This window comes from Melospiza georgiana, chromosome 5 (assembly GCF_028018845.1).
Source record: "Melospiza georgiana isolate bMelGeo1 chromosome 5, bMelGeo1.pri, whole genome shotgun sequence".
NCBI lineage: Eukaryota > Metazoa > Chordata > Aves > Passeriformes > Passerellidae > Melospiza > Melospiza georgiana.
The window spans coordinates 21,170,178-21,193,765 of NC_080434.1; the positions used below are offsets into that span (position 1 = coordinate 21,170,178).

The following is a 23,588-nucleotide window of genomic DNA, read 5'->3' on the forward strand; positions in this document are numbered from 1 at the left end:
AGGAGTGAGAATGTGTGAAAGAAACTGTCCTGCAGACACACGCGTCAGAGAAAAAGAAGAGGGAGGAGGTGTTGCAGGTGCCAGAGAAGATTCCCCCCACAGTGCCAGAGCAGATATCCATCCACACTGCAGTCCATCGACATTCCCTAGAAACAAGGTGTATCAAATAGAGAAGTAAAGAGAAGAAAAAGAAGGGATGAAGGGAATACCCTCAGGGCCCTCTTGCAATTTCTAACCAAGTGAAAGCTGTGAAAACCATAAAGGTACTTTAGGAAATTGAGGAAGGTGCAAGGGGAGAGACACGGTGACATGAACTTTCAGCTTCTTCCTTCCAAGGTCAGGAGTTTGTATGGATAATCAGTGCTTGCAAGTTTAATTACCATGGGTGCAGCTTTTTACTGACAAGGAAGTTACTGACAAGCAAAGCTTTGTAGAAAGTTCCTTGGAATAACTGCATAAAAGATAATTGATCTGAGGCTTTAGTAAGGGAAAATGCAGCTGGTTTGCAGAGATGGCCCATTACATTTATGTGTCAATTAAATACCCATGCTATTTAATTTCTACTTCCAAACACTTTGTCCAGACTTAACAAAAGTGGCCCCATATTCTGCCTAAGGTACCCCTCCCAACACCCAAGTTGTCCTAACTCTCACAGACACAGCTATATAAATTGCCATTTCCAAAGGAATAAGCTTGGGGGTATGAAAACTATTTCCCCAAGAAGTGCTAAAAGGAGACAGCTAAAACCAGCTTGCTCATTGACATAGTGTGTAGTGCTCTTCAGCCAACAATTATATATGTACAGAAGCATGGGAAATCTGAAGAGGGAAGATTTAACTCACAGGTTCTCTTCCATGTTCTCAAAGAGAAAGGGGAAAGTATTTTATACTCCTTTTTATCTACTGGATAAGTCTGAGGGGGCTGATTTCATATTTTGTTTTATAAAATTGTTCACTGAGATAGCTTGCCTTTCTCACTTCTAATCTAGGCTCTAACTCTGCCACTCGCTTCTTGTGATCAGCTCTCAAAGATCAAATTTAGCTGACCTAATCCCACAATTTCTGTTGCCAAAATTCATTTCCCAAGCTGTTTAAAGGACTAATACATGCAACAATGAAAAATACATGAGCCACCTATGGTCTAATGAGTGCTTAACATTATGGAAACACTTATCACCCAAAGCAGCAGGATCTGTGGATTCCAAGACAAAGCAGCAGAGAAATAAGCTTATTATCCATAAAGTGGGAAGCCTAATCTTAAAACATTTCAGACTAATGAAATATCAGACACAGCCGACTTTTGTTATAAAAAGGAAATTATTAAACTACAAGAATTGCAACTCAGGATAAAACCTCTTTTGTCCAAGTTTTGGGCCTGTAAGCTGTTGCAAGGAAAAGTAAAAATACCTCCAATGCCTGTAAATGGGATCTATAACACCTGCAACAAGTCTCAGGACCCTGCCTCTAAATCAGCATTGAAAATTACTGTTCTATTCTGAAAAAAAGTGTAGCTGTCTTTGTGGGACAGGAAAAAGCACTGTGGTAAACGGGTTTCTGATACATACTAACTATTTAGAGATAATCAATAGCATAGCACACAGACTACCGTCTACTGTTTTACAATTCGAGTTCTGTAAGTGTTGCAACATGACAGAGTGTGATTTATCAATGCATTACCAAAACAAAAGGGTTTTACTTAACTTACAATACAGCTTGCCAGATGCATGAAAGATTTCCATTAATAATGTGGTACCAGTTCAAAATTTTGTGTCTTCGTGCAAGACAATAGATTAACTATTATGTTAAAATTAGAAAGTGTTCAAGGCTACCAAGCATGTAAAGCACTTAATCACAGAGTTCTTTAAAGCATAAGAACAGTAGCATTGCACTACAGAGGGAAGTTAGGAAGCATATGATTAAATGCAACTAAATTGGGTGCAAATCACAAAAATTGTAATTTTGAAATGTCTCTAAAGCACACTGAAAACAAATGGGCTCGTGCGACATGAAAAACAGTCTTTTTTTGCCTGAGTTTGTCTTCCATGTATGGAAGATGTAAAGATAAAGGAAGACAATAGCTGTTGCATTTTCAAAGACACAGATGACATCTTACTTCCCAGTGAGGTCAAGGTTTTTAATATCACCTCAAAAAATATTACATAGAGGTTCAGCATAAAGCTTGATAGTAAGTTAACTTTTGCTATATTATAAACTTTGAACCTTCATGCGAGTCTGACAAGCAGCCACATACAAATGACAAATTCAGTCTAACTTTAGAGAAAATTCCGATATCTCAGTAACAATCTTGATCATACATCCACAAGAGACTGACAATAGCTCCCCCACCTAGTAAAATCCTTCCCTACCCTTGGGAAAGGGGTAAAAAACAAAAACCAAAAAAAATAAACAAACAAACAAAAACCAGAAACTCCCCCCCAGAAAACAGAAAAAGAAACAGGAAAAAATCCAAAACCAACCAAACAACAACAACAACAAAAAAGTGCAGCAATTAGCCTCATCAAGTAGACATCCACCACCTAGACATAACAACGACCATGAGATAAGACAATAATAAATAAAAAAAGAACTCATGAACTTTGAAAAGGAAAAGCAGCAATGTTCATTTCTAATCTCTTCTAAAAAGAGACCAAAGATACAGTGAGAAAAAAGGCTATTGTTCCTTGTCCCCCTTGTGCTGCTTGGAGTGAGGAGAAATAAACATAGGAAGATTTTCAAGGCTTGTGCTATACCCTTGAATTATCAGAGGTTCTTGCCAATGCTACCACGAAGAACCACATGCCCAAAGTGGAAGACTGCACTGCAGTGACTGCAGGAGGCTGTGGGACAAAGCTTAAGGGGAATGAGATCTTATGTTCATCCCAGGATTTGATATGCAAGGCCCCATTTCCAGAGGGAGCACCAAGCCAAACATCTGGCAGCTAAGATGTTGGACACACACACAAAAGAAGCTGACTCACATCAATGCATATGGTTTGAAGGGCAAGTTATGCCTTTTCATACCTTAACACAACACTTTCATAAACAACAATCATGGATAATGCTCAAAGTTAGTTAAAATCTCAACCACACTCTCCACAGCTCAGAAATTTAACTTCAATTTTTAAAGAAAAAACCCACTGTGTTTCTTTGTTCATGAAGACAATAAAAATTAAAAATGAAAAATAATGGGTCTGCATGCTCATTACTCTGATGGGAAATACTGCTTTGACTTGCATTATTCCTTTATATCCACATATCATACTTCTAAATAATTGCATGCAGAAAAAGCAAACCAAACCAAAAACAAAAAAAACCACCCACTTTCAAAAGTAACTTGCTACATTTTATAAAATCTGGAACAAGGCTTTGTCTCCTCACTAGATGTGGGCTACAGCCACAGCCTTCATTGTTACCCATTGTACCCCAGAGGAGAGCAGCACTCACTGAGAGCTTCATTGGAATGGTCTCCATCTCCCTTCCCGACATGGTGAGCATTGTGGCCCTGCTTCACTATGTCCTGAATAAACCCCAGCTTAACCCTAGATCTTTCTTGGACCATAGCTAGAGTGGCTCAGCATCTGGCAGGATTGAGACCTAAGGATCTGCAAGAAGAAATTAGTGATTTCTATTTAAATGCTAATACTTATTCTTCCCAGTGAAAATTGAAGTATAACAAGTGATCTCTCAGCACACAGAAAGAGCCTTGATTGTTATTTAATGATCACAATGAATAGTTGGAAAGCATGAAATGAAGCTAATAAATCTTCTGTTGAGCTTGACATTTTCAGCAAACAAGAGTACTCAAAGTTTTCAAAAATAGTTCAATCCAATTTTCTTCATTTTAGACTAAATTTCCCATGTTCTTCAGTTACAGATCCACATATTGGCATCCTACAAAGGAAACTGAAACACCCAGCTACTTAAACAAATTTTTTGAAGATTTCATTTTAGTGCTACCAGTATAATATAAAATACATTGTATTCTACAAAGCTCAAGTTAATGCATCAGAACTATCCACCACAGCATCTGTTTGCCTTCCAATGATAAATTAGGAAATCAGACAAACAGTATAGAAGTAGGGTTTTTTTCCCTTTCTTATTGCAGACTCCTAGGAGGATATAAATATAGTTTGGTTTGTTTAGGCTTTAGCATTTTTAAGCTACATTCTATTCTAAAGTGCAGGTAAGCTGGGGATGATTTTTAACAACAATTAAATTATTTAATTAAAAAAAAAATACTCAGTCATCAAGACTGCTTTCTCTTTCACCACTGCAAAAGGGAAAGATAAAACAAGCTGAAGTCCCCCAGACTCCAAACCCTGTGACTTCAGACTTAGTAGTCAATACTTAAATTATCTGTGACAGCTTGAATGAATCAGTCAGTGAAATGGCTCCTTAATTTACAGAAACTTCTTAGTTCATTCATAAACTTGTACCACTAAAATACCTGTTCAGAGAGAAGCATATTTCTAGAGGCTTCTTTATGCACCAATGAAAAACAACACTTTTGACTTCAACTACATAAAAACAATACTGCCATTGCCTAACCCCAGAAGTGCTTCATTTTTGTTGATAATGTAAACACACACACACATATGTGTGTGCACATGAGAATTACAACACTCCCACTCACTACAGCCCCAGTATAAAACAACATAAACTCTCTCCAGAGTTAAAAGGATATGTAAAATACAACAGAAGCAATGCAGTTCTATTTTATTCTAATAAGTGGGACACTCTTTATGTGGAGATACATGTATCAAGACTCCACATTAACACACCATATGATGCCATAGTCAGCTGTAGAGGGGTTTCTGGAATATTTCTAGAAAGAAAAGTCTGTTATAGGTTCCAACTATTCTCTGCAACCTGTCCAATAAGGAAGAGGTCACAGCCATTTCCTTTGGCTTACTTTCCTCCCCCCTTCCCTTCTCTCCTCAATGTACTGGCTCTCCAACAGAACAAGTTGTGTGGATGGCCTCAAGTGTCTGGACACCAGGCTTGTGCTGTGGCACAAAAGATGCACATCAGACCTCAGGTGCTTGGCCTGTGTGATAGTATAAGTAACATGATGCTAAAAATAAGCTTTTCCTATCTCCTTCATCTCTGGAAAGTTTTGTATATCAAAGAAATACCTAACCCATGGCCATATGAAATATAAACTGCATCTGAGCCTGCTGGATCAGATCATCTCATCAAATAAGTCAGGTCAATTCCATTTCCATTACATATTTCTACAATTATAAAAGTTCTCTATGCCAATTAATTTTGAAAGACTTCAAGGTAGGTGGTCTAAGCACAGCACCACAAGAAAGCAAAACAAACTTCACTCAAGAAATTACTCTTTGCAATAAATCAATGGTAAACAGAGCTGGTAGTATTTGTGATAGCTGCTAGGAAACTAAAGGTTATTTAACAACTGTGGTTTAAACACTAGTTCCCAATCCTAATGCTGCCAGTTTTGAATCCTTCAGGCTGAAATTCTTGCTTATCTCAATTTAGTTTTTTTTTTTAATTATAAATTCACATCTGTAAAACAAAGAGTGTTTATGGTGTCCACAAAGCTCATACATAATGTTTTATGTATTTGAATACAATATTAAACTCTTCTACTCTCTTTGAGAAGAAATTTTAACATCTAGATATTTCAGAAGAGAGATTTGATTGACCCAAGAGTTCTGCCACATTTCAAACTTAGAAGAAATGCCTAGTATGGCCAATTTGATAAATCCAAGCCCATATGTCTAAACTGCTGAAGATACAGCTAGGATTACACAGATCCAGGGAAAAGCAAATAGATACCTACACAAATAAGGGGACCCACAGTTTCTGACCCAACACAGTGCCCTATGCTGCAGAGAACTTGAATTGCATCCTGTGCCCGTTGCTCATGACAGCAGCAGCACCCCTCAGGCAGCAAGAACATGCCCACTCTCACCACAACAAATTTGGTGCAGCAGGTCTGTACAGAAAGAGTGCCCAGCAGAGCCACACTGTGCAGTCTCGATTCCTCCCCAGAGCACAGCCATCCATCCTGCTGAATGAGGCACTGGGGAACAGTATGCAGTCTTATAAGCAGGCTGTGTCCTAACACATGCATAAAAAGGCAAATTAAGATTGTCTTCCTCTCCCATTTCTTAGTCCATATATTTTCCTTATACAACATTAGCATTCTTTTAACATTCATCTGTTAAAACCAGGAAAAACATCCACTTAAAATGTTTTGTGCATGAATTCACAGACCCCACAGATTTCAGCTGTGACTGGCTCATCACTTTCAATACTTAAAGAAAACAAGTATCAAAGACTGTTCTAGAAGCTACAGTATGAGATATAAAAGCAATGGAAGCTTTTGTATGCAAGAATTGTCTTGCTAGCTAAAAATTCCTTCCTAAGAGTTAGATGCTTGCTTATAGGCTAAATTTCATATTAGAATCAAGTATAAACAAAAACTACATTTAAATAGTTAAAACTGCAGCCTAACTGTCCTACTTACAAAAAGAACTCAATAAATGAGAAGCTATATGACATAACATTCTGCATCCATTCAATTCTTACCACTGCACCTGGCTTATTATCACATGCAGTATACAGTGCGAAAAGGCCATGGACAATGGAAAAATGTAGTAGAGATCAAAACTGTATTTGGTCTTAAGACTGCCAGAAATTGCTATGAAAATCAGAAATGCATAAAATAGAATATGAAAAAAAAAACAAACCAAAAAAACAAAGCTTAAAATTAGCAACAAACTAAATTACCTAATCAACACTTAGAAAAGAAAAAAAAAAATCAATAAAGTATAAGATAGGTCAGTGCTCAAGGCAGAGCAACAAAAAGAAAAGTGCTCCATGCACTATGGAAATAGGCTTCTTACACATTTCTATTACTTTTCCTAGTGCACCATGAAAAACATATTTTGCATTCTTTACCTACAAGCTACCGAGATCTTACTCATTATTCTGTCCATATGAATAACAACAAACTCTGGGAAGAAATGCTTTCTTCAGTTTGATGCTGTAAAATTTTGTGTGAAGTATAGGCGAAATAAATTTCTGTACATTAGGTTTCTGAAAGCTTTCAAAGCATCCACAACTCTATATACAGCAGAACTGAGAAACAGAAAACCAAAACACCTGATTTAGGTGTTCTGTGAAAACTCTGAAAAGATAATTTGCTCCTTTGGCTACTTTAGAGTTGGATTCCATTTGAAGAGTAAATACTACTGAACTCTTATAACAGTAAAAAGAAAAAAAGAGTGAAAATCCTTGCCAGAGGGATTGTGTAAATCAAAACCACGCTTTTCATAAAAGCACCAATCCTAAACCCCACTGTGCCTCTTGTTACATGACTGCCTACACAACATACTACAGACTTTTAACTCCCTACCTAAATTGAGGTTACAAAGAATGAAAAGTGCCTGATCTAGGTTGACACCCACATTCCAAAGAAGCCACTTCAAGATACACATCTAAGCTTAAACAAAAGATAAGGATAATAGCACTTAACTCTAAAATATGGAGCAGGAGGAAAGAAAGAGAGAAGCTCTCATTATCCTAAAATTAAGCCCTTTGAAACAAGCACCCAGAGCTGAAGTTACAATAGGAAGAAATCTAAGCACATTGAGGCATGGAAACGGACTTTAGGCAGCAGAACATGCACATCAGCTCACACAAATCCTTGCACAAGTCCCTCAATGAGAGATTAAAGAAATTACACCTTTATGGAGTCAGAACCAAAATACTTCAGACACTTAAAAGCTGGAAAAACTTGTTTCCTTTAGGATAAAATACCCTGCAACTTGTGTTAAATAACCTACCACACTGAAGGAAATATTTAAATTATTTAATTACCAGAGAAAAAACAGCAGAAGCTAGAAGGACCTAAAAGAAACCGAGGGAATGAGCAACAAAATGGAGAACTGACAAAGCAATAAACACTGCATGCATAATATAAATCACCTAGAATTATATTGGAATATAAACCACAAACTTCAGAACTCAGAATTGCTTTAGAGGCTCCCATAAACCATTTAGCTCTTCTGCAATCAGAGAAGAAATAAAAAAAAAACTTAGCCTGAATAAAACCTGGAATAACAAAATGCCATGAAAGCTATTAAATCATCCCTGCAGAAGTCAATGGGATGCTGTACCAGAGCACAGTGCTCAAATCAAGATACATTATCTTGAAATAATAATGCAGTGCTGGAAAGCAGGAGGACAATCAGCGATTCCAGCAGTACCACCACAGCCCAACTTCCTTTCCCCTGAGGTGAAACTTCCTATGTCCACATTCTAAAGATCAAGAACTGCTCTCCTCAAAGAAGAAATACAGCAGAAATGCACATCAAGTATGGCACAATGTCTAGAACAAAGAGAGGACTGTTTCTTCCACATTCCTCTCAATGAGAAAAAAAGTGAAGTTTGTTTTCAGTTTTAGAACTGAAATGTTACCATGCCAGAACTGAAAGAAGATGGCATTTAACTCCTGGCTTGCTAAGCAACCTGTGCACTTTCCTTAAAGAGGAAAGGGGGAACTAGACCATACACTAAATGAGATTTTTAAAACTATACATTTATAAATACATCAAGATAGTTATCATTATAATATTCTCTAAAAAACATAAAACGAGATTTAAAATCTATAGAACTAGAGTTTCTAGATAAGGGCCACCAAAATGGTAGACTTTATGATCCAGGTCTGTGCCACAAGTACCTTTTTCCCATATCTTTCCAAAGACTGGAAGAGCAATGGCCCCAGCATTCCCAAAGGAAAACTGCTATTGCTCATAATGCTCCAGAAAGTAAATGCAACAGACCACCATGGACTCCAAATGTAAAATGGCATTCATAGCAGTGAACTAGAGCATATGGTTTATTTCCTCCTCTTAGGTCTTGGTGAAAAGGAAGAGTAAACCTGCCTGAATGCTAAACAAGTAACAATCACAAAAACATACATTCAAACCTCAAACAAGTTCTGGAAAAGGCTCTTCAGACCTCTTGCTTCAAGATGTGTATCGACAGCTTATATGAAATAAGGGGAATGTTTTCTACAGGTCCACAATATTCCTCAGCTGAGGGATTTCCTGCTTTTTTCTGTGAGGCAGCAGATCCAGTGTTACTGCCAGAGAGGACAATGGCCTGGACAAGTGGGTGGCCCAAACCATTCTAGCAGCACCTGCACTCCTTACCATGAAATCACTTTTTCTTTTGTACTGATGTTTATTATACAGTTTTGTAAAGACAGAAGCTAAACCTTGTCCAAATGATCTGATTCAGTACACACTATGTAAGAATTAGATCAATTAAAGGGAAACTGGAGGAGGTTAGCATCTCCCAAAATGAAGTGCTACTGCCTCTCCAGAAGGCCTTCAATATCCTAAGAGCACCTAGAAGGAAGAAACACCCGCCCAAAAGGAAATAGTTCAGGATTTCAGACAGTCAAGCTGTAAAGGTGCCACAGGAAAAAGAAAATTAACAAACTAAAATTTCTTCTCTTACTGATGTTTTTAAAATGGGTAAGTTGTACCTAAAATCCATTTTCCATTCTATGAACTTCAGTAAACTTATTGTAATGGAATATCAGATTTTTCTCTTCCTTGCAGGCAAATTATGCATGAATGGCAGTTCACTTCAAAAAGAATTGTGCAAATATATTTCAATACATGAATATTTCAATATATACTCAATATATTTCAATACATACTTAAATTAAAAAGTTGACATGACAAATCGAGGAAAACATGAATCCTCATTAACACCTCTAGTAACCTTAGTCCAGCTATACTTTCACTCATCAAGCTGTCCTTCCCCTCCAAAAAACTTAAGTGAGAAATGCTCAATAGGACCTAAAGCACTTTGCTTGTAAAAGACATTATTTCCATAGTAAGCAGGCAGATCAGAGTCTTGTTTAACTTTGAAAATTGATTCTATTAACAAATAAGACATTATTTCATGCCTAAGAAATCTTCCTTTAATCTAGAGATGCAGCAGTTTTCAGACTTTTCCATTTTGATCTTTTTCAAGGGAGTAATCCTTGAAACCAACAAAAACCAATCCCACAAAACACTGGCAGGAAGCAGATAAAAATATATTATCCAACAAAAATGCCTTCAGCTCCTGCTAACAGCTCCTTTAGAAACTGCTCAAGTACAAAGAACAACTATTCACATAAAGAAAGCATTTCTGAATAGCAGATAATATGAGGGATAAGTGGCAAGAAAGCATCACTGTGTGGAAAAAAAAAACCAAACAAAAATATCATTCACATAATTAACAATAGTGTTGGCTTGTCATATACTGTACAGGGAAGATATAAAAGGATGCTAATCTTTAAAGAGGCAATAATCAGGGTAAGAAAAAAATGAGGACTAATATGACTAGCAGTGCAAAAGCTCCCAAAGGCCAGTTTTGGATGGGAGTGTCACACTGCTATGTATGGCAACAAAGATGAGTTCCCATCTCAGAAACCACACATCCCAAAGACAATTAAACTAAAAAAAAAATAAACTAGGATATTTATCTGGTGTATTTAACAGTTCTTAGATATTATATGTTTTTGGAGCCTGTAGTACCACTTCAGCCTAGAGAAAAAGAGGATTACAATCCTTTCCCTGACAACATGATTCAGGAACAGTATGAGATGCTAACTAAGAAGAAACAAAATATTCACCCTCTCAAACATGAAGTGCTTGGTTCACACAAATGCTGCCTATCTTGCAAAAGGAGGAAAAGAGGCTACTTTCTAGGTAGAAAAAGCAGATTCCTCAATTATGTAACTTCTTTTGGAGAAGAAGATGGTACTGGGTCTTTAATTTCTATATCATTCCCTTTATTCTACAAAGAAGTTTCCAAAGTCCGTTTCCATCAAAATATTAGACTTTCATCTGCATTATGTATCCTTATAAAACACATATTTTAGAGGGTGTTGCAGGAAAATGGCTGGAAGTCGTGCCAGAAACTACTGCATTACACGTCCTTTCTGCTATCTAGGTGAAAAGGAGAATATACATTATTCTAGTCCGGAAGACAGAAAAGAACAAGTCATTGTGGATTGAGCATTTGCTGCCAGAACAGCAGAAATGCTTTTTATGCAGCAGGAATTTCCCTTTTAAAACACATACAGAATTCTTTGTCAAATGGAAAAGGTTTAATAAATTACCAATCAGTTTTCTGTTTACTTTTGCTGTGTTGGAGGTCAAAGGGACACTGTAATCACAGTTCATTCACAAAGCAAAACAGATGCATAAACCTATGCAAATACTTGGTTAAAAAAGCTTTAAGAAGAGCCCATGTTCTTCAACAATCAATACAGCAGCAATGTGGAAAAGTCTATTATGGTCATATGATCTATCATGATTCCCATGAGAAAAGGCTGAGAGAACTGCAACAGTTCACCCTGGAGAAAAGAAGGTTTTGGGGTGACTTAATTGTGCACCTCTAGTATCTGAAGGGAGCCTACAAGAAAGATGTAGGCTCCCTACAAGAAAGATGGTGAGAGACTTCTTACAAGAGAGTGTAGGCATAGGACAAGGGGAAATAGATTCAAACTGAAAGATGGTAGGTTTAAGTTGGATGTTAAGAAGAAATTCTTTACTGTGAAACTGGAACAAGCTGCCCAGAGAAGTTGTGGATGTCCCATCCCTGGAAGTGTTTAAGGCCAGGTTGGATGGAGCTCTGGGCAACCTGACTTAATTAAAGGTGCCTCCTGTCCACAGAAGGGGGGTTGGAACTAGATGGTCTTTTAAGGTCCCTTCCAACCCAGAACATTCTATGATAAACACAGATAGAAGAAGTAATCAAAAATAACAATGAGAGCAGCCTTGACATACATGCTGCTAAAATAGGCAAATACAGTAACAAATTATGGACTGTGCTCCATTTTCAAAAACTCTAAATATGAGCATTCCTACAACCCCATCATTCAATACTAAATACTGAAAATCAAGTTAATATATCCTCCTCATCCTTAATCCAGTAATACCTTTAAGTTCTGATGCACCTAATTGCAAAGCATTGCTGTAGCTAAAGATTATCCCCAGTCAGATAGATCCTAAGAAATCCCTTAAGCCTCCTTCTTCCAGAGGGATGAAGCAAGACCTGAAGGTAACAACATATGGAAAATGCATAAGAAATAGCAGCCTAACAGAGATAGTATAAAACAGGGCAACACCCAGAAAAATACAGCTCTCAATAACTAGCCTCCATTGAAATGACATCTCCAGTGTTAGGTTTTTCAGGTTTTGTGCATCACATGGCAGCTACAGCCCTGTCTGCACAGCCTGGAACTCAGGTACACAGCACAGAGCCCTGCGTAGCCAAGAGCCACCTTGAGGACAAAGCTGATAAAACAAAAGCTGATTTTCTTGCTGGGAAGAACAAACACATACAAAAATGATGTTTTCTTATGAACAACTAAACACGTTTATAGCACCACGTGTGCCTCCATGCACAACCTGGTAACACTCACTGGCTGCAGACCGCTTCAGTCATGGATGTTGTGTGTGAGGCACTAGGGGTAAGCCCAGAGACAGGGGTTGGCTTCATTTCACAGGATCTTCTCAGAGGGCTGCTTCAAATTCATCTCCACTTGTCTGCTATGACACATTGCCCTCTCCTCTGCCTAAAGCACAAGGTGACCCAGTGCCCAGAGAAATCAGTGGAGCAGACATGAGGTCACAGACTTTCCTAATCTTTTACTATTCTCTGAAGATGCATAGCCTGAAGAGCAGCTTGGGGCTTGTAACCCCCACACTGTAGGTGTGTCAAGTTGCCCACAAGTAAATGGCATATATCCTTTAACACTTCTGAGGTACACTGACTCCCTGTTACCCTCTCTATCTTCAGCACCTGCACAACTGCCATTAACAGCCAAAAGTCAGATTAACCTGCTTAGCACAGCTAACATTAGTGTTAACACTGTAGGAACGTGTTTAAATTTGACACAGTAATTAAAGTAAATCATATGTATTTAAAGTACACTGTTCCAAAGGCACTCTCAAATCACTGCAGCGCTGTAGATAATTATGTATAGCACTCAGCGCACTGAAGAAAGACGATGAGGAAATGTTCTTGACAAAGTGAAGGGAGCTGGTGTGCTCTGAACATAATCTGAAGAAAGAATATGGGTGTTTTATAGCACATAACCCATAAATTAAGCTGTCAATAAAAAGAGAGAATAGGAAAATAAAGGCAAAAGAAAAACAGCTATTCCTTCAAATGAACCTCAACTGCTAAATTCCTTTCTATAAATCTAATTGTATATATTTTAAAATCCAATATTACTTTGTTTTATTTCCTAGATGACAAAATCAGCACAGAGGACCATGTATTTCTTGATACCAATTTGACAGGCAACTATATTATACTTTTCATGCTCACTGGTATGCCACAACAGTTAATTTATTAAAAAATCAAAGCTCTGTAAAAACAAAGTTATATCTGTAGGATATTTTCATGAGACATTGTTTTGCAGCTAACAGCCCCTTAAAGAAGGAAAAAACTGGTAGATGAGAAAGGGTTCAACCCAAAATGACTAACAAGGAAGAGGAAGGAAAGTGCAGCATGTGAATCTGCAGCAAAATCTAACATAAGTATTGATCTCTGCAATCAGTAGCAGGTTGTCTTTCAGATCACAGGTACTTTTATAGTTACACAAACGTCCTTGCTCGCCTAACAGTGAAGGTCTTAAAACAACTGAGCTGATTTTTTTCCTATTTTTTTTCAGGGGCTAAGGCATCCTGTTCAATCTGTCTATTGGGTATCAATTAAAAAGAAAAAATCCAGAGAAATAGAGTAAATAACAGATGATATGGTAACAGAAAATTACAGCATTAGCATAAGTAGAATAAGCAAACCTAGAGCAGCACAGCAGATTAACAACAACTACATCAACATAAACCTGGTAAAAGACAGTTTTTTAAATGCTCTTACACAACAGAAAATCTGGAAAGGCAGAAGGCTCTTCTGATGCTGAACTTATACACACAAAATAAACTCAGGTTACAGTGCTGAGAGATGTATGCATCTTACCCGTGAGTACAGCTTTAGCTGAAGGGTCTGCCAGATCCAGTGCAGATTTCCCATCGGTGTTCCGAATGTTTGGATCAGCTCCGTGCTGCAGCAGCACTGTGCAGGGAAAGCAGAAACAGTATCTTACCTCAGGTATACACAGGTTATTTACTGTCAAGTGTCTCCTCGGCATGATGAAGGCATAAACAAACATTGCACAATTTTCTTTATTTTTCCTTCTGTTTTTTCCTCCCTCTCTCTCCCTTTTTTTTCCTTTTTTTTTTTTTTTTTTTTTTTTTTTTTTTTTTTTGTTAGGCACTGCAGCAAAGGATCTTCCCTAGGCTAAGGCTAAGTTGGCAAGTTAAGATATGGTAAGACCACATGACTTTGCATGATAAACATGAACCCTGACTCTCTTGCAATAGTCGGCTTTGGGTTCCTCCTGACAGCTAGCTGGTATGCTGTGCATTCACTGACTCACACTGGGAACTCTGCTGTGGAACCTGCTCCTGCCTTTACTACCACTACTGCTGCTTGTTACCACTCCTGTTCCTTTTCCAGCTGAATATTCCAAGTTACCCCGCCTCTGTAAGTCAGCAACACTCACAGCCTTTCAGTGGCTCATCACTTGCATAGGAAATGTTAACCATGGCATATCAGCTCACCTTCAAGAAGTGGAACAAATAGGGTAAGATTTGTAACCTGCTACCCTGCAGACTGGATGCTCAGAGGCTGTTTATACTCACTGGTATCTTTTTTCCCTACTAAGCCTACAAATACATGAAAGTTCAAGTACATAAAACCACCTAGAATACAATATACAACCATAAGGCTAGGAAGGCATTGATACAGTAAACTACCAACTAGAAAAGTTCATTAAAATCCCAGTATTTCACCTGTGAACCCATTATGTTGTCAGAAACAACATAATGCAATACAGATCACAACCAAGACATTTTGTACAGAACTGGAAAACAAAGCCCACGGCAACATTAGAGGACTGACAGAAAGGCCCCAAATGTCATGCAAAATAAGCACAACATATTACAAATTCACAGCAACACACTTATTTTGTACAGGTGAATAACAGGACAGTATACAGAAACTCAGGTCACAGATGAGTAATAAAAAACAACTGACATTTATGGTTAACAACATTTGTTGTGATACAGCTGGACTGAAGAAGTCAAGACAAAGAAATAGTTGCAAACAGTTTTTGTAACTAAGGGTATAAAAATACTTCATACACAGAATTCTCCAGAAAAAACACAACCTAATTCATAACAAAACTAATTACTAATACTGCATATATATATATATACACACACACATATATATTAAAAAAAAAACTTTAACCAGGAAACACTTTTCAGAAAACCTTTTTTTCTAAATTAAAAATGTAACTGGTACTATTGTTTTTATTCAAACCTCTTTTCTTATACATTTCTGACTTCAAATTCTTTAAACATTGCCAAACTTCATATATTTTAACTTACAGGGTGCAATGCTACATGCTTGCCCCTAAGCTGAATTTTTGCAGAAGTCTGGTGCTTCAGTGAAGTAAATTGACTTATACTTTGATGAGAAGGCACAATTGCCTGATATTTTTGAAAGAAGACTCAAGTAGAAAGCCTATGAAAAAAACCTCAGCTTTTTTTGTTTGGTGGTGGGGTTTTCTTCCCCTGTGTCAAGACAAAAACACCAAAATGGGCGTGGGGGGAGAAGAACAACCAGCAAGCACGGGCTCACTGAATCTTGTCAGGATCTAGCACCTACGTTTCTGAAGACACCATCTGTGCCATACGTGCTACCACCCACTGAGAGATCTTACTCACGGACAGGTTTGAGACTGAGCCAGCCTCTCCAGCCACTCAGGCACATTCCAGTAGGAACAGGCCAAGGAGACCTCTTGCAGATTTTTTTTAAACACAACAGCCAGCATAGGAACTGAGTATGGAGAAATAGATTCTGTGTGTCCCATCTCTCCTCCGTTGGATGCTGTTAGTGACTCCATGTACCTGGGAAGAGGGAAGCCATTTGTCCCAAGAGGCACCAGTGCAGGAGTAGTATCTTGAAAGAGATTACCAGCAACTAATTGTCTATCAAGAGAAAACAGGCAGTACAAAATACTGAGCACAGTTCTGACCAGACCAGAAGGCAACAAAGGATTCACATGGCAAAAAGCCTCAGACAAAGAGCTTGGAAAAAAACTGAAAAACAAGATGTGGCAGGGGAAACGATAATAGCCCAGAAAAAAAGTCCATGAAGAAAGACCAAGACAGAGAAATGACTGGGATCTGACCCATCCGGAGGTTTGGACTAGCATGTGATGCCAAGATGAGGCAGGTTAGGGCAAGATAGGTGACTTTAAAAAATGCCAAATAACAGATGTAGAACTCTCAAAGGCATCTGAAACTGCCTGAGCTCGGTGCTAAAACAGAAGCACATTTTCAAGTCTCCTGATTCTTCCATCCTATGCAAACCAATCAAGAGTGCTTCCCTGCTACTTCTGCTGGCACACACAGATGACAACACACACAGTACAGCTTCCAGCTCCTCTCCTGGTAAAATGACAAAGGATTATGCACTATATCTAACCTGTTCAGTCATACTAATGAACCATGAGGGATTTGGCCACAGCTTACAACATAAAACTTCTGTGTCCAGTTTTTAGGCCTTTTAAAACCCAGGCAAATACATAAAAAATTTACTAACAAGGCTTAAGCTGGTTGTCTGCAAAACCTGGAATTATTGACCGCCTGTGGAACACACATTTAAAGGCCAAATGAGGTTCAGAAAAATAACTTATCAGAACTCAATTGCTGTAACCATGAGACTCATCCTACTTGTCTCTGCAATCATTCATCCCACTCATCTTCCAGCTTCTCCAACAGCCACAGGTATGGTCCTGGAGATACTGCCCTTACTCAGTCCTAGAAACACATCTACACCATGAAATTAAGGCAATGGCATCTTGGCAAAAGAAACCAATTATAAAAATACAGACTGCATTAGAATGCATATGAACAAAGGAAGCAAATGGGTCACAAAGCTTGTATTTCCTATATTGACTATTTTATTCTAACATCTCTATATCTTTTAAGCACAAAATTTCACAGAAAGATATCCCAGTGAGCAATGTTGTCATCAACAGGAATTAAGAAGAGAGATCCAGCATTTGATGTTTAGGCTATCAGTATAACACAGCTGTACTCCAATACCTGGTGAACCCCAGGTGGCTTTTAATTGAATGTTCTCCTGCATCTTCAAAACCTTCAACACTCTAGCCCAAGACTAAGTCTCTTCTAACAACAGGGTATTTGACATCTAGACACAGTGTGTCTCTCTAGATTTGCTTTTCAGTACACCAGGGATGTAAAAATTGCAAGATAGATCTCCTCTGTGGGGAAAAAACTTTCCCTCTCTAAAGAAACACAACAGAGCAAGATATACAACAGAGCAAGATAATTGTTCTAAATAATTGTAGCTATTTTGCATTTCAAACACTGCACATTGGTTTTAGAGGATGGTTTCTGAGTAGCCTGAAAAGGGGATGTGGAAATAAGTTTCTATGAAGAAACTTCTGTTCCAGTTCTGGAACGAACAAAATTGTTCCTTGTATTATAAGAATGTTGTGCACAAAAATTAACTCCTGAAACTTTGTTAATTAGCATACTTGGATATCCTGGTTTAAGGAATTGAAAGGATGTTGTGCACAAAAATTAACTCCTAAACTTTGTTAATTAGTATACTTAGATATGCTGGTCTATTTCCTCTGGACAATGGGGACATTGGGGTGTATCATTTGTCTGTATTGGAGGCAGTGCCCTTAATAATCTAGCAATATCATTAACAGACTAGCCCTGCCTTTTCTACAGACCATATTGTACAAACAGTATAAAGAAAGTCTTCTTCTTACTGAATCTTCATATTGCATATAGATGTCAAAAACGTGTAACATTATCTATAGTACAAACATCGACTGGTCTGGAGTTATATTTTTTACCCTCACTGCAACTGCTAAAATACTTCAGGTACTGATTTACACACACTATCTGAAATACCTTATTTAATTACACTGCTATTATATCATATCAGTACTAGAGACAAGAAAGACCATAAGTATTACTATATTTTTTTAAAGCTGCTGTATTGCATAGAGCATATACTACAACCACTAATTATTTCACATTACTGTCAACTCACTACAGCAGGATGACTCCTAAAATAAGACACTTGGCCCACAGCCTCCTGGCATAAGTACATTGAACTGTGAAGTTAACCAACACAACCTCATTCAGCTGTCAAGAGCAAACATTTTTACTTTTGTTCCTTTCAACCTTCACATTTTCACCAACAAGGTATGGCAAAAACTTCCCCAGTAGCTATCAACAACTGTGTTTTTACTGGGGTGGGGGGAAGGAAACCATCTACACAGAAACCATCACCCAAGTACTTAGTCCTTCCTGCTTCCTACTCCCACAGTTGAAAGTGCACCAAATGAAAACACTTTTGATTGAAAGACATAAATACAATGGAAATAGAATAGGGATAAAAATACATTTGTTTGTTCATATTAGCACAAAGATCAGTATAGTTCAGATATGACTTCTCTAGGCCCAAAATCTACAGCTTCCTGACTATCCCTACAGGAATGTTGATTGAAAAGTTCACATTTGGTTTCAAATCAGATGCATGCAAATACAAAAAAAAAAGGTCCAAATTTTTGACTGTTGAGTGAAAAATGCAAGAAAAACAGGAAGGCCTCCCAGAAGTATCTGTACTGCAAGCTACCAACTGCTTTTAATTATATTTCAAGAGTTGCTCACTGCTGTACCATTGCCTACTCTCTCCCCATTAGTTTTTTTATCACTGTCCCACTGTCTTGTGCTTGGCATCCCTTCCAGCTACCCCAGCTTTACTATATATTCTTTCTTTTCAAATTCAGCTTCTGGAGACGATCTCCAAAGGTTTTTTTCAAATCATATCACTTGAGCTTTATCTACTTACTCCTGAAGAATCAAGGTACAGAGGATACAGTCTAAGAAAAAGATTCTTTTTTATTTACAACACAGCATTATCTTCCATTTCTCTAAGTGGCATCTCTAGAGCTGGTCAGTCTCTCACTAACTTTAGGTCCCAGGAACACACACACCTCTCAGTCTAGGCCTTGTGTAGGATGTTTCCAAGCTAACAAGAGACATAACGTGCTTATTTATCTCCACATTGTGAAAACATCTAGACAACACACTGGAATCCAAAGTATAAACTTCTCTCAGCCAATGCTAAATGCATCTTCTCCCCTAACCACCAGTACATGTAAATCAAACTACCAGCGCATGTCAATCAAACCACTAAAGTTTTGAAGCTTTTCTCATGTTACAAGAACACCAGTTTCTTGCCTAGATATTATACTTCTGTGATTTAGAGTCAATAATTCAATTCTGGCAAGTTACCAGATACATAAGCCTTTTTGCTAATGACCATATATAACAAAAGTTGTAGCACCCTAGTCTTAGCTTTATAAAACTGAATACACAAGATATGGGTAATAACATCAACCACCACGGTATCACAGATTAAGTTCCACCTCTGTGAGCAAACCCAGTCTTGTCTGTGTCATGGAGAAACAAGCTGTAGTACCCATAAGCCACTGGAACTTCAAGGAAAAACCAGGAGAGACAATATCACTACAGAGCTCTAAGGATTTAAGTATCGCTGCTGGACCTGATGACATCCACAGCCTCAAACATCACTGCCAGCTCAGTCAAGAGGAGTTGGAAAAAAAGGAGAGACAGGTCCTGTGCTCTGGACTGCCCCTCTGTAGTGAATGCCATCAAAGTTGAATGAAGAGAGGATTAAGAAGCAGAAAGGCTAAGCACACTAAAGCACATAGTTCAGAGTCAGGATAGGATAGAGGCAATAACCAGACATATCTGGGAACACTGCAGGTAGATTCCTTGGCAAGAAGACATGATAACCTGGTGGCAGATCAGGGACAGGAGTGTCCAGAAGGCTTTTGAACATCTCTAGAGAAGGAGACTTTCACAACCTGTCTGGGCAACCTGTTTCACCTAGACCACACTGGCAGAATTGCCACACCTAGCCCTGTGCTGCCCACCCTGCTTTGGGGGGCTGCAGCTGCAAACATTTGGTCAGGCAACAAGGCAGATTAGAGAAGCAATCACTTGCCCAATCCTCATGCAACAACATGACATGCTCTGGTTGGCACAAACAAGGACAGCACAGGGACACAGGCTGGTGATAGGAGTTGAAAGGAGTAATTTTGTGTTTCTAGTTTAGAGTATATCTAACGTTACCAGCCAAAGTCCTGCTGGGTCAGTGTGAGCTGCCTAGTGCTTCCCATCATTTTGCCTTCTCTACTTCCCTTGTTCAAGGCATTCCAGTTTCCCATTATCCCAGACATGGGTTTGTCCCCAATGAACCAGCATGTTGGTTTTGTTCTTTGTTGGGGCCAGACAGAGCAAGAGACAAATAGACCGACTACAGTAGTATGAAGCAGAAGCTTACAAAAGCAATGTTAGGCTCCACTATGTTGAAACAAAAAAACTTAAAGGGCATTAGGTGGTGTTCCCCAATCGCCTAGACAGAAACAAGAGTTCTGACAGCAGGAGGGAGCAGCAGATAAGTAGCAGAGAAAAAGTGATAAAGTTCTGGGCAACAGCAAAAAGTCAGGGACTGCTGATATATTAGGAACTAGGAGGGAAACACCTGTGAAATGCCTCAAAGGAATTATGGCATGGTCCTCTAAGAAGGGGGTAAGGTCAGAGACACAGCTGAAGCATCTCCATACCAACGCACACAGCACAGGCAGCAAATAGGAGGAGCTGGAAAGCTACAATCTAACCACTATCACCGAACCATCATGCAAAGGACCACACAACTGCAATGCTGCAATAGATAACTGGAAAATTTTCAGAAGTCACAGGCAAGAAGAAAAAGCAAGCAGGTGGTTGCCCTCCAAGAAAAAAAAAATAATAATAATAATAATAAAAAAACCACATTGACTCTAGAGAGCTGCCTTGGGAAAACAGCAATGAAAAAGTTGATAGCTTATGGGTAAAAATTAGGGGCTCAGCCAACAAACCATGGCTGGTGTTTATTACAGTCTACTCATCAAGGGAAGCTTGTTGATAATGAGTTCTTCCTTCAGCTACAAGAGGTGTCATGTTTGCCAGCTCTGATCCTGCTGGGGGACTCCAATCACCCTGACAACTGCTGGAAAAGCAGCACAGTAAACTGTAAGCAGTCCAGGAGACCCTTGCAGACCCAGTGAAGAATGGACTAAGGACTCCAAGTTTTCAGAGCACACTTTCAGTTGCTGAATGAATTCATGGTTGGGATCCCCCAGGAGCTGCCCTCAGGGACAAAGGAGCTGAACAGAACTGGCAGCCCTTTAAGGACATAGAGCCCAGGAGCTCTCAAATTACCACGTGTAAGAAAACAGGTAAGGGAAGCAGGAGATAACCATGACTAATCAAGGACCTCCTGATCAAACTAAAGTGTAAGAAGGAAATGCACAGTTCTACAGAAACACTTGCTAGAAAAAGGAAGATTGAAGTAAACATACTCCCCCCTTGACAAATAAGACATGAGAACTAGCAAAAACCAATATGGAGAAGGCTGAGCTATTCAACAGTTTTTCACTTCAGCTTTCAATATGAATCTCTCTTCCCACATTTCTCAGTTCCCTGAACCTCAAGGCTGGGACTGTAGACTGCAGTTCCCTCCACTCTAAGTGAAGCTCAGGTTGAAGACCTCTTGAGATACTTGAACATACATCAGTCCACAGGACCCACTGAGATGCATCCCAGGGTTCTGAAGGGATAGGCTGATGTTGAAAACAGCCAAGCAATTCTCAATCATATCTGAGAAGTCTTAGCAGTAAGGTAAATCCCCAGACTGGAAAAACATCAGGCTCATTTTTAAAAAAGGTAAAAAGGAAGACCCTGGGAACTACTAATCAAGCAGCCTCAGTCCACATCCAGTAAAATCATGGAAGATTCTCCTGGAAGACACATCAAAACATGTGGAAGACAGCAAGCTGCTTAAGAGACAGAGAGGGCAGATCATGCCTGACTCATTTGGTAGCCTCCCACAATGAAATGATTCCATCAGTTGACAGAGGAAAAGCAGATGTCATCCACCTGAACCTCTTGCAAAGCTGGAACATCCAGAGAAGTTGTGGATACCCATTACTGGAAGTGTTCAAGGTCAAGCTACCCAGGGCTTTGAGCAACCTGATCTGGTGAACACTATCCCTGCCCATGGCAGGGGATATGGCCTACATGATCTTTAAAAGTCCCTTATAACCCAAACCATTCTATGATTGTAGTCCTGCAGGCCAGTTCCTGGAGATCCACAGTTTTAAAACTTATACAGATAGATGGTGCTAAATGGTCATTTTCAATTAAAAGAAAGCTAGTTCTATTTAAAAATGCTACTTGGACCAAATGTGATGCGATCTGGATAAACACAGCACCGGCTTGCATGTTTCTGTTGCCTTGTCATTAGATACACAATGCAGCAACTGCTGGGGGGCATCAGTATGTGGGAAGAGACAATTCACACAGACAGCTCAGAATATGGCTCTCCTAGCAGAGGCATTTCTTGCTTTACACCTAAAATGCCCATTTAGTCCAGCAGGGTCAGAGGACAGCCATATCAAGTGTCTCCCTTTATTGACACAGATCTCATCTTTGAAAGGCAGCTTCTCATGACTCCATATGCTGTGGAAACTGCCTACAGTAACAAGATGCAATACCAAATTGAGCAAAGGCCCAGTAAAAGATTAAGTGGAAACAACACTTAAAGATCAGAGATCAGGTTCCTTCAGCTTATTTGAGCAATTCACAGAAAGAGGCTTCAAGGCAGCAGTAAGAAAACAAAGAAGCATCATGAACAAGGTCCCCCAGTACTACCTTTTTGCTTGCTTGTTTCGAAGAGAAAAAAGGTCTAGACAAAACCAAAAAAGTACACAGCATCACTTTGAAAAGGATCTTAACTCCTAATTTTTCAGGAAGACTATTCTGTCTCAGTCACTGTTTGCTCCAGAAGCACTTTCAGACTTTGCTCAATGAAGTTTCAACCTCTTAGTAAGAAAACCTGACTTCCTGTCTATATCTCCATACCATAAACCTCACTTCTCAATGTACTGCAAGACTTCAATGCATTCTAGGTTTAAGCTGGCACTAGATGTTCCAGAGATCAGACTTATCTAATCAAAGCAAGGTAGGGAGAAGGGATCTGAAATCTGAACCAGACAACCAGAACCACAAGTATCACTGCCACAACAAGAGCTCTTCCAGCAGGGGAAGATACTTTTTTTAAAGGCTCCCTCCTCCTCCTGTGATTGCCTTCAAGTCTTACCCCCTAAGTAGGTGCATCCTGAGTTACACAATCCTGACTAACATGCTCTAGGGAATCCTGCTTGAGTAGGGAGGTTGGACTGGATCCCCTCCAATGGTCCTTACCAACCTTACTCATTCTGTGATTTTAACTATGATTAGTTCTCTGTATGTAGGAAGCACAACAAAATTGCTCCCTGGTATGCCAGTTCTG

General features: G+C 39.0%; 1 protein-coding gene across 1 annotated transcript in view; it reads right to left on the minus strand.

Moving 5' to 3' along the window:
* TNKS (tankyrase) overlaps positions 1 to 23,588 on the minus strand; it is a 128,049-nt gene that overhangs the window by 84,732 nt on the left and 19,729 nt on the right. The window contains exon 3 of the mRNA XM_058025218.1: positions 14,028 to 14,123. Within this exon, the coding sequence (XP_057881201.1) occupies positions 14,028 to 14,123 (96 nt within the window). The remainder of the gene's footprint in view (positions 1 to 14,027; positions 14,124 to 23,588) is intronic.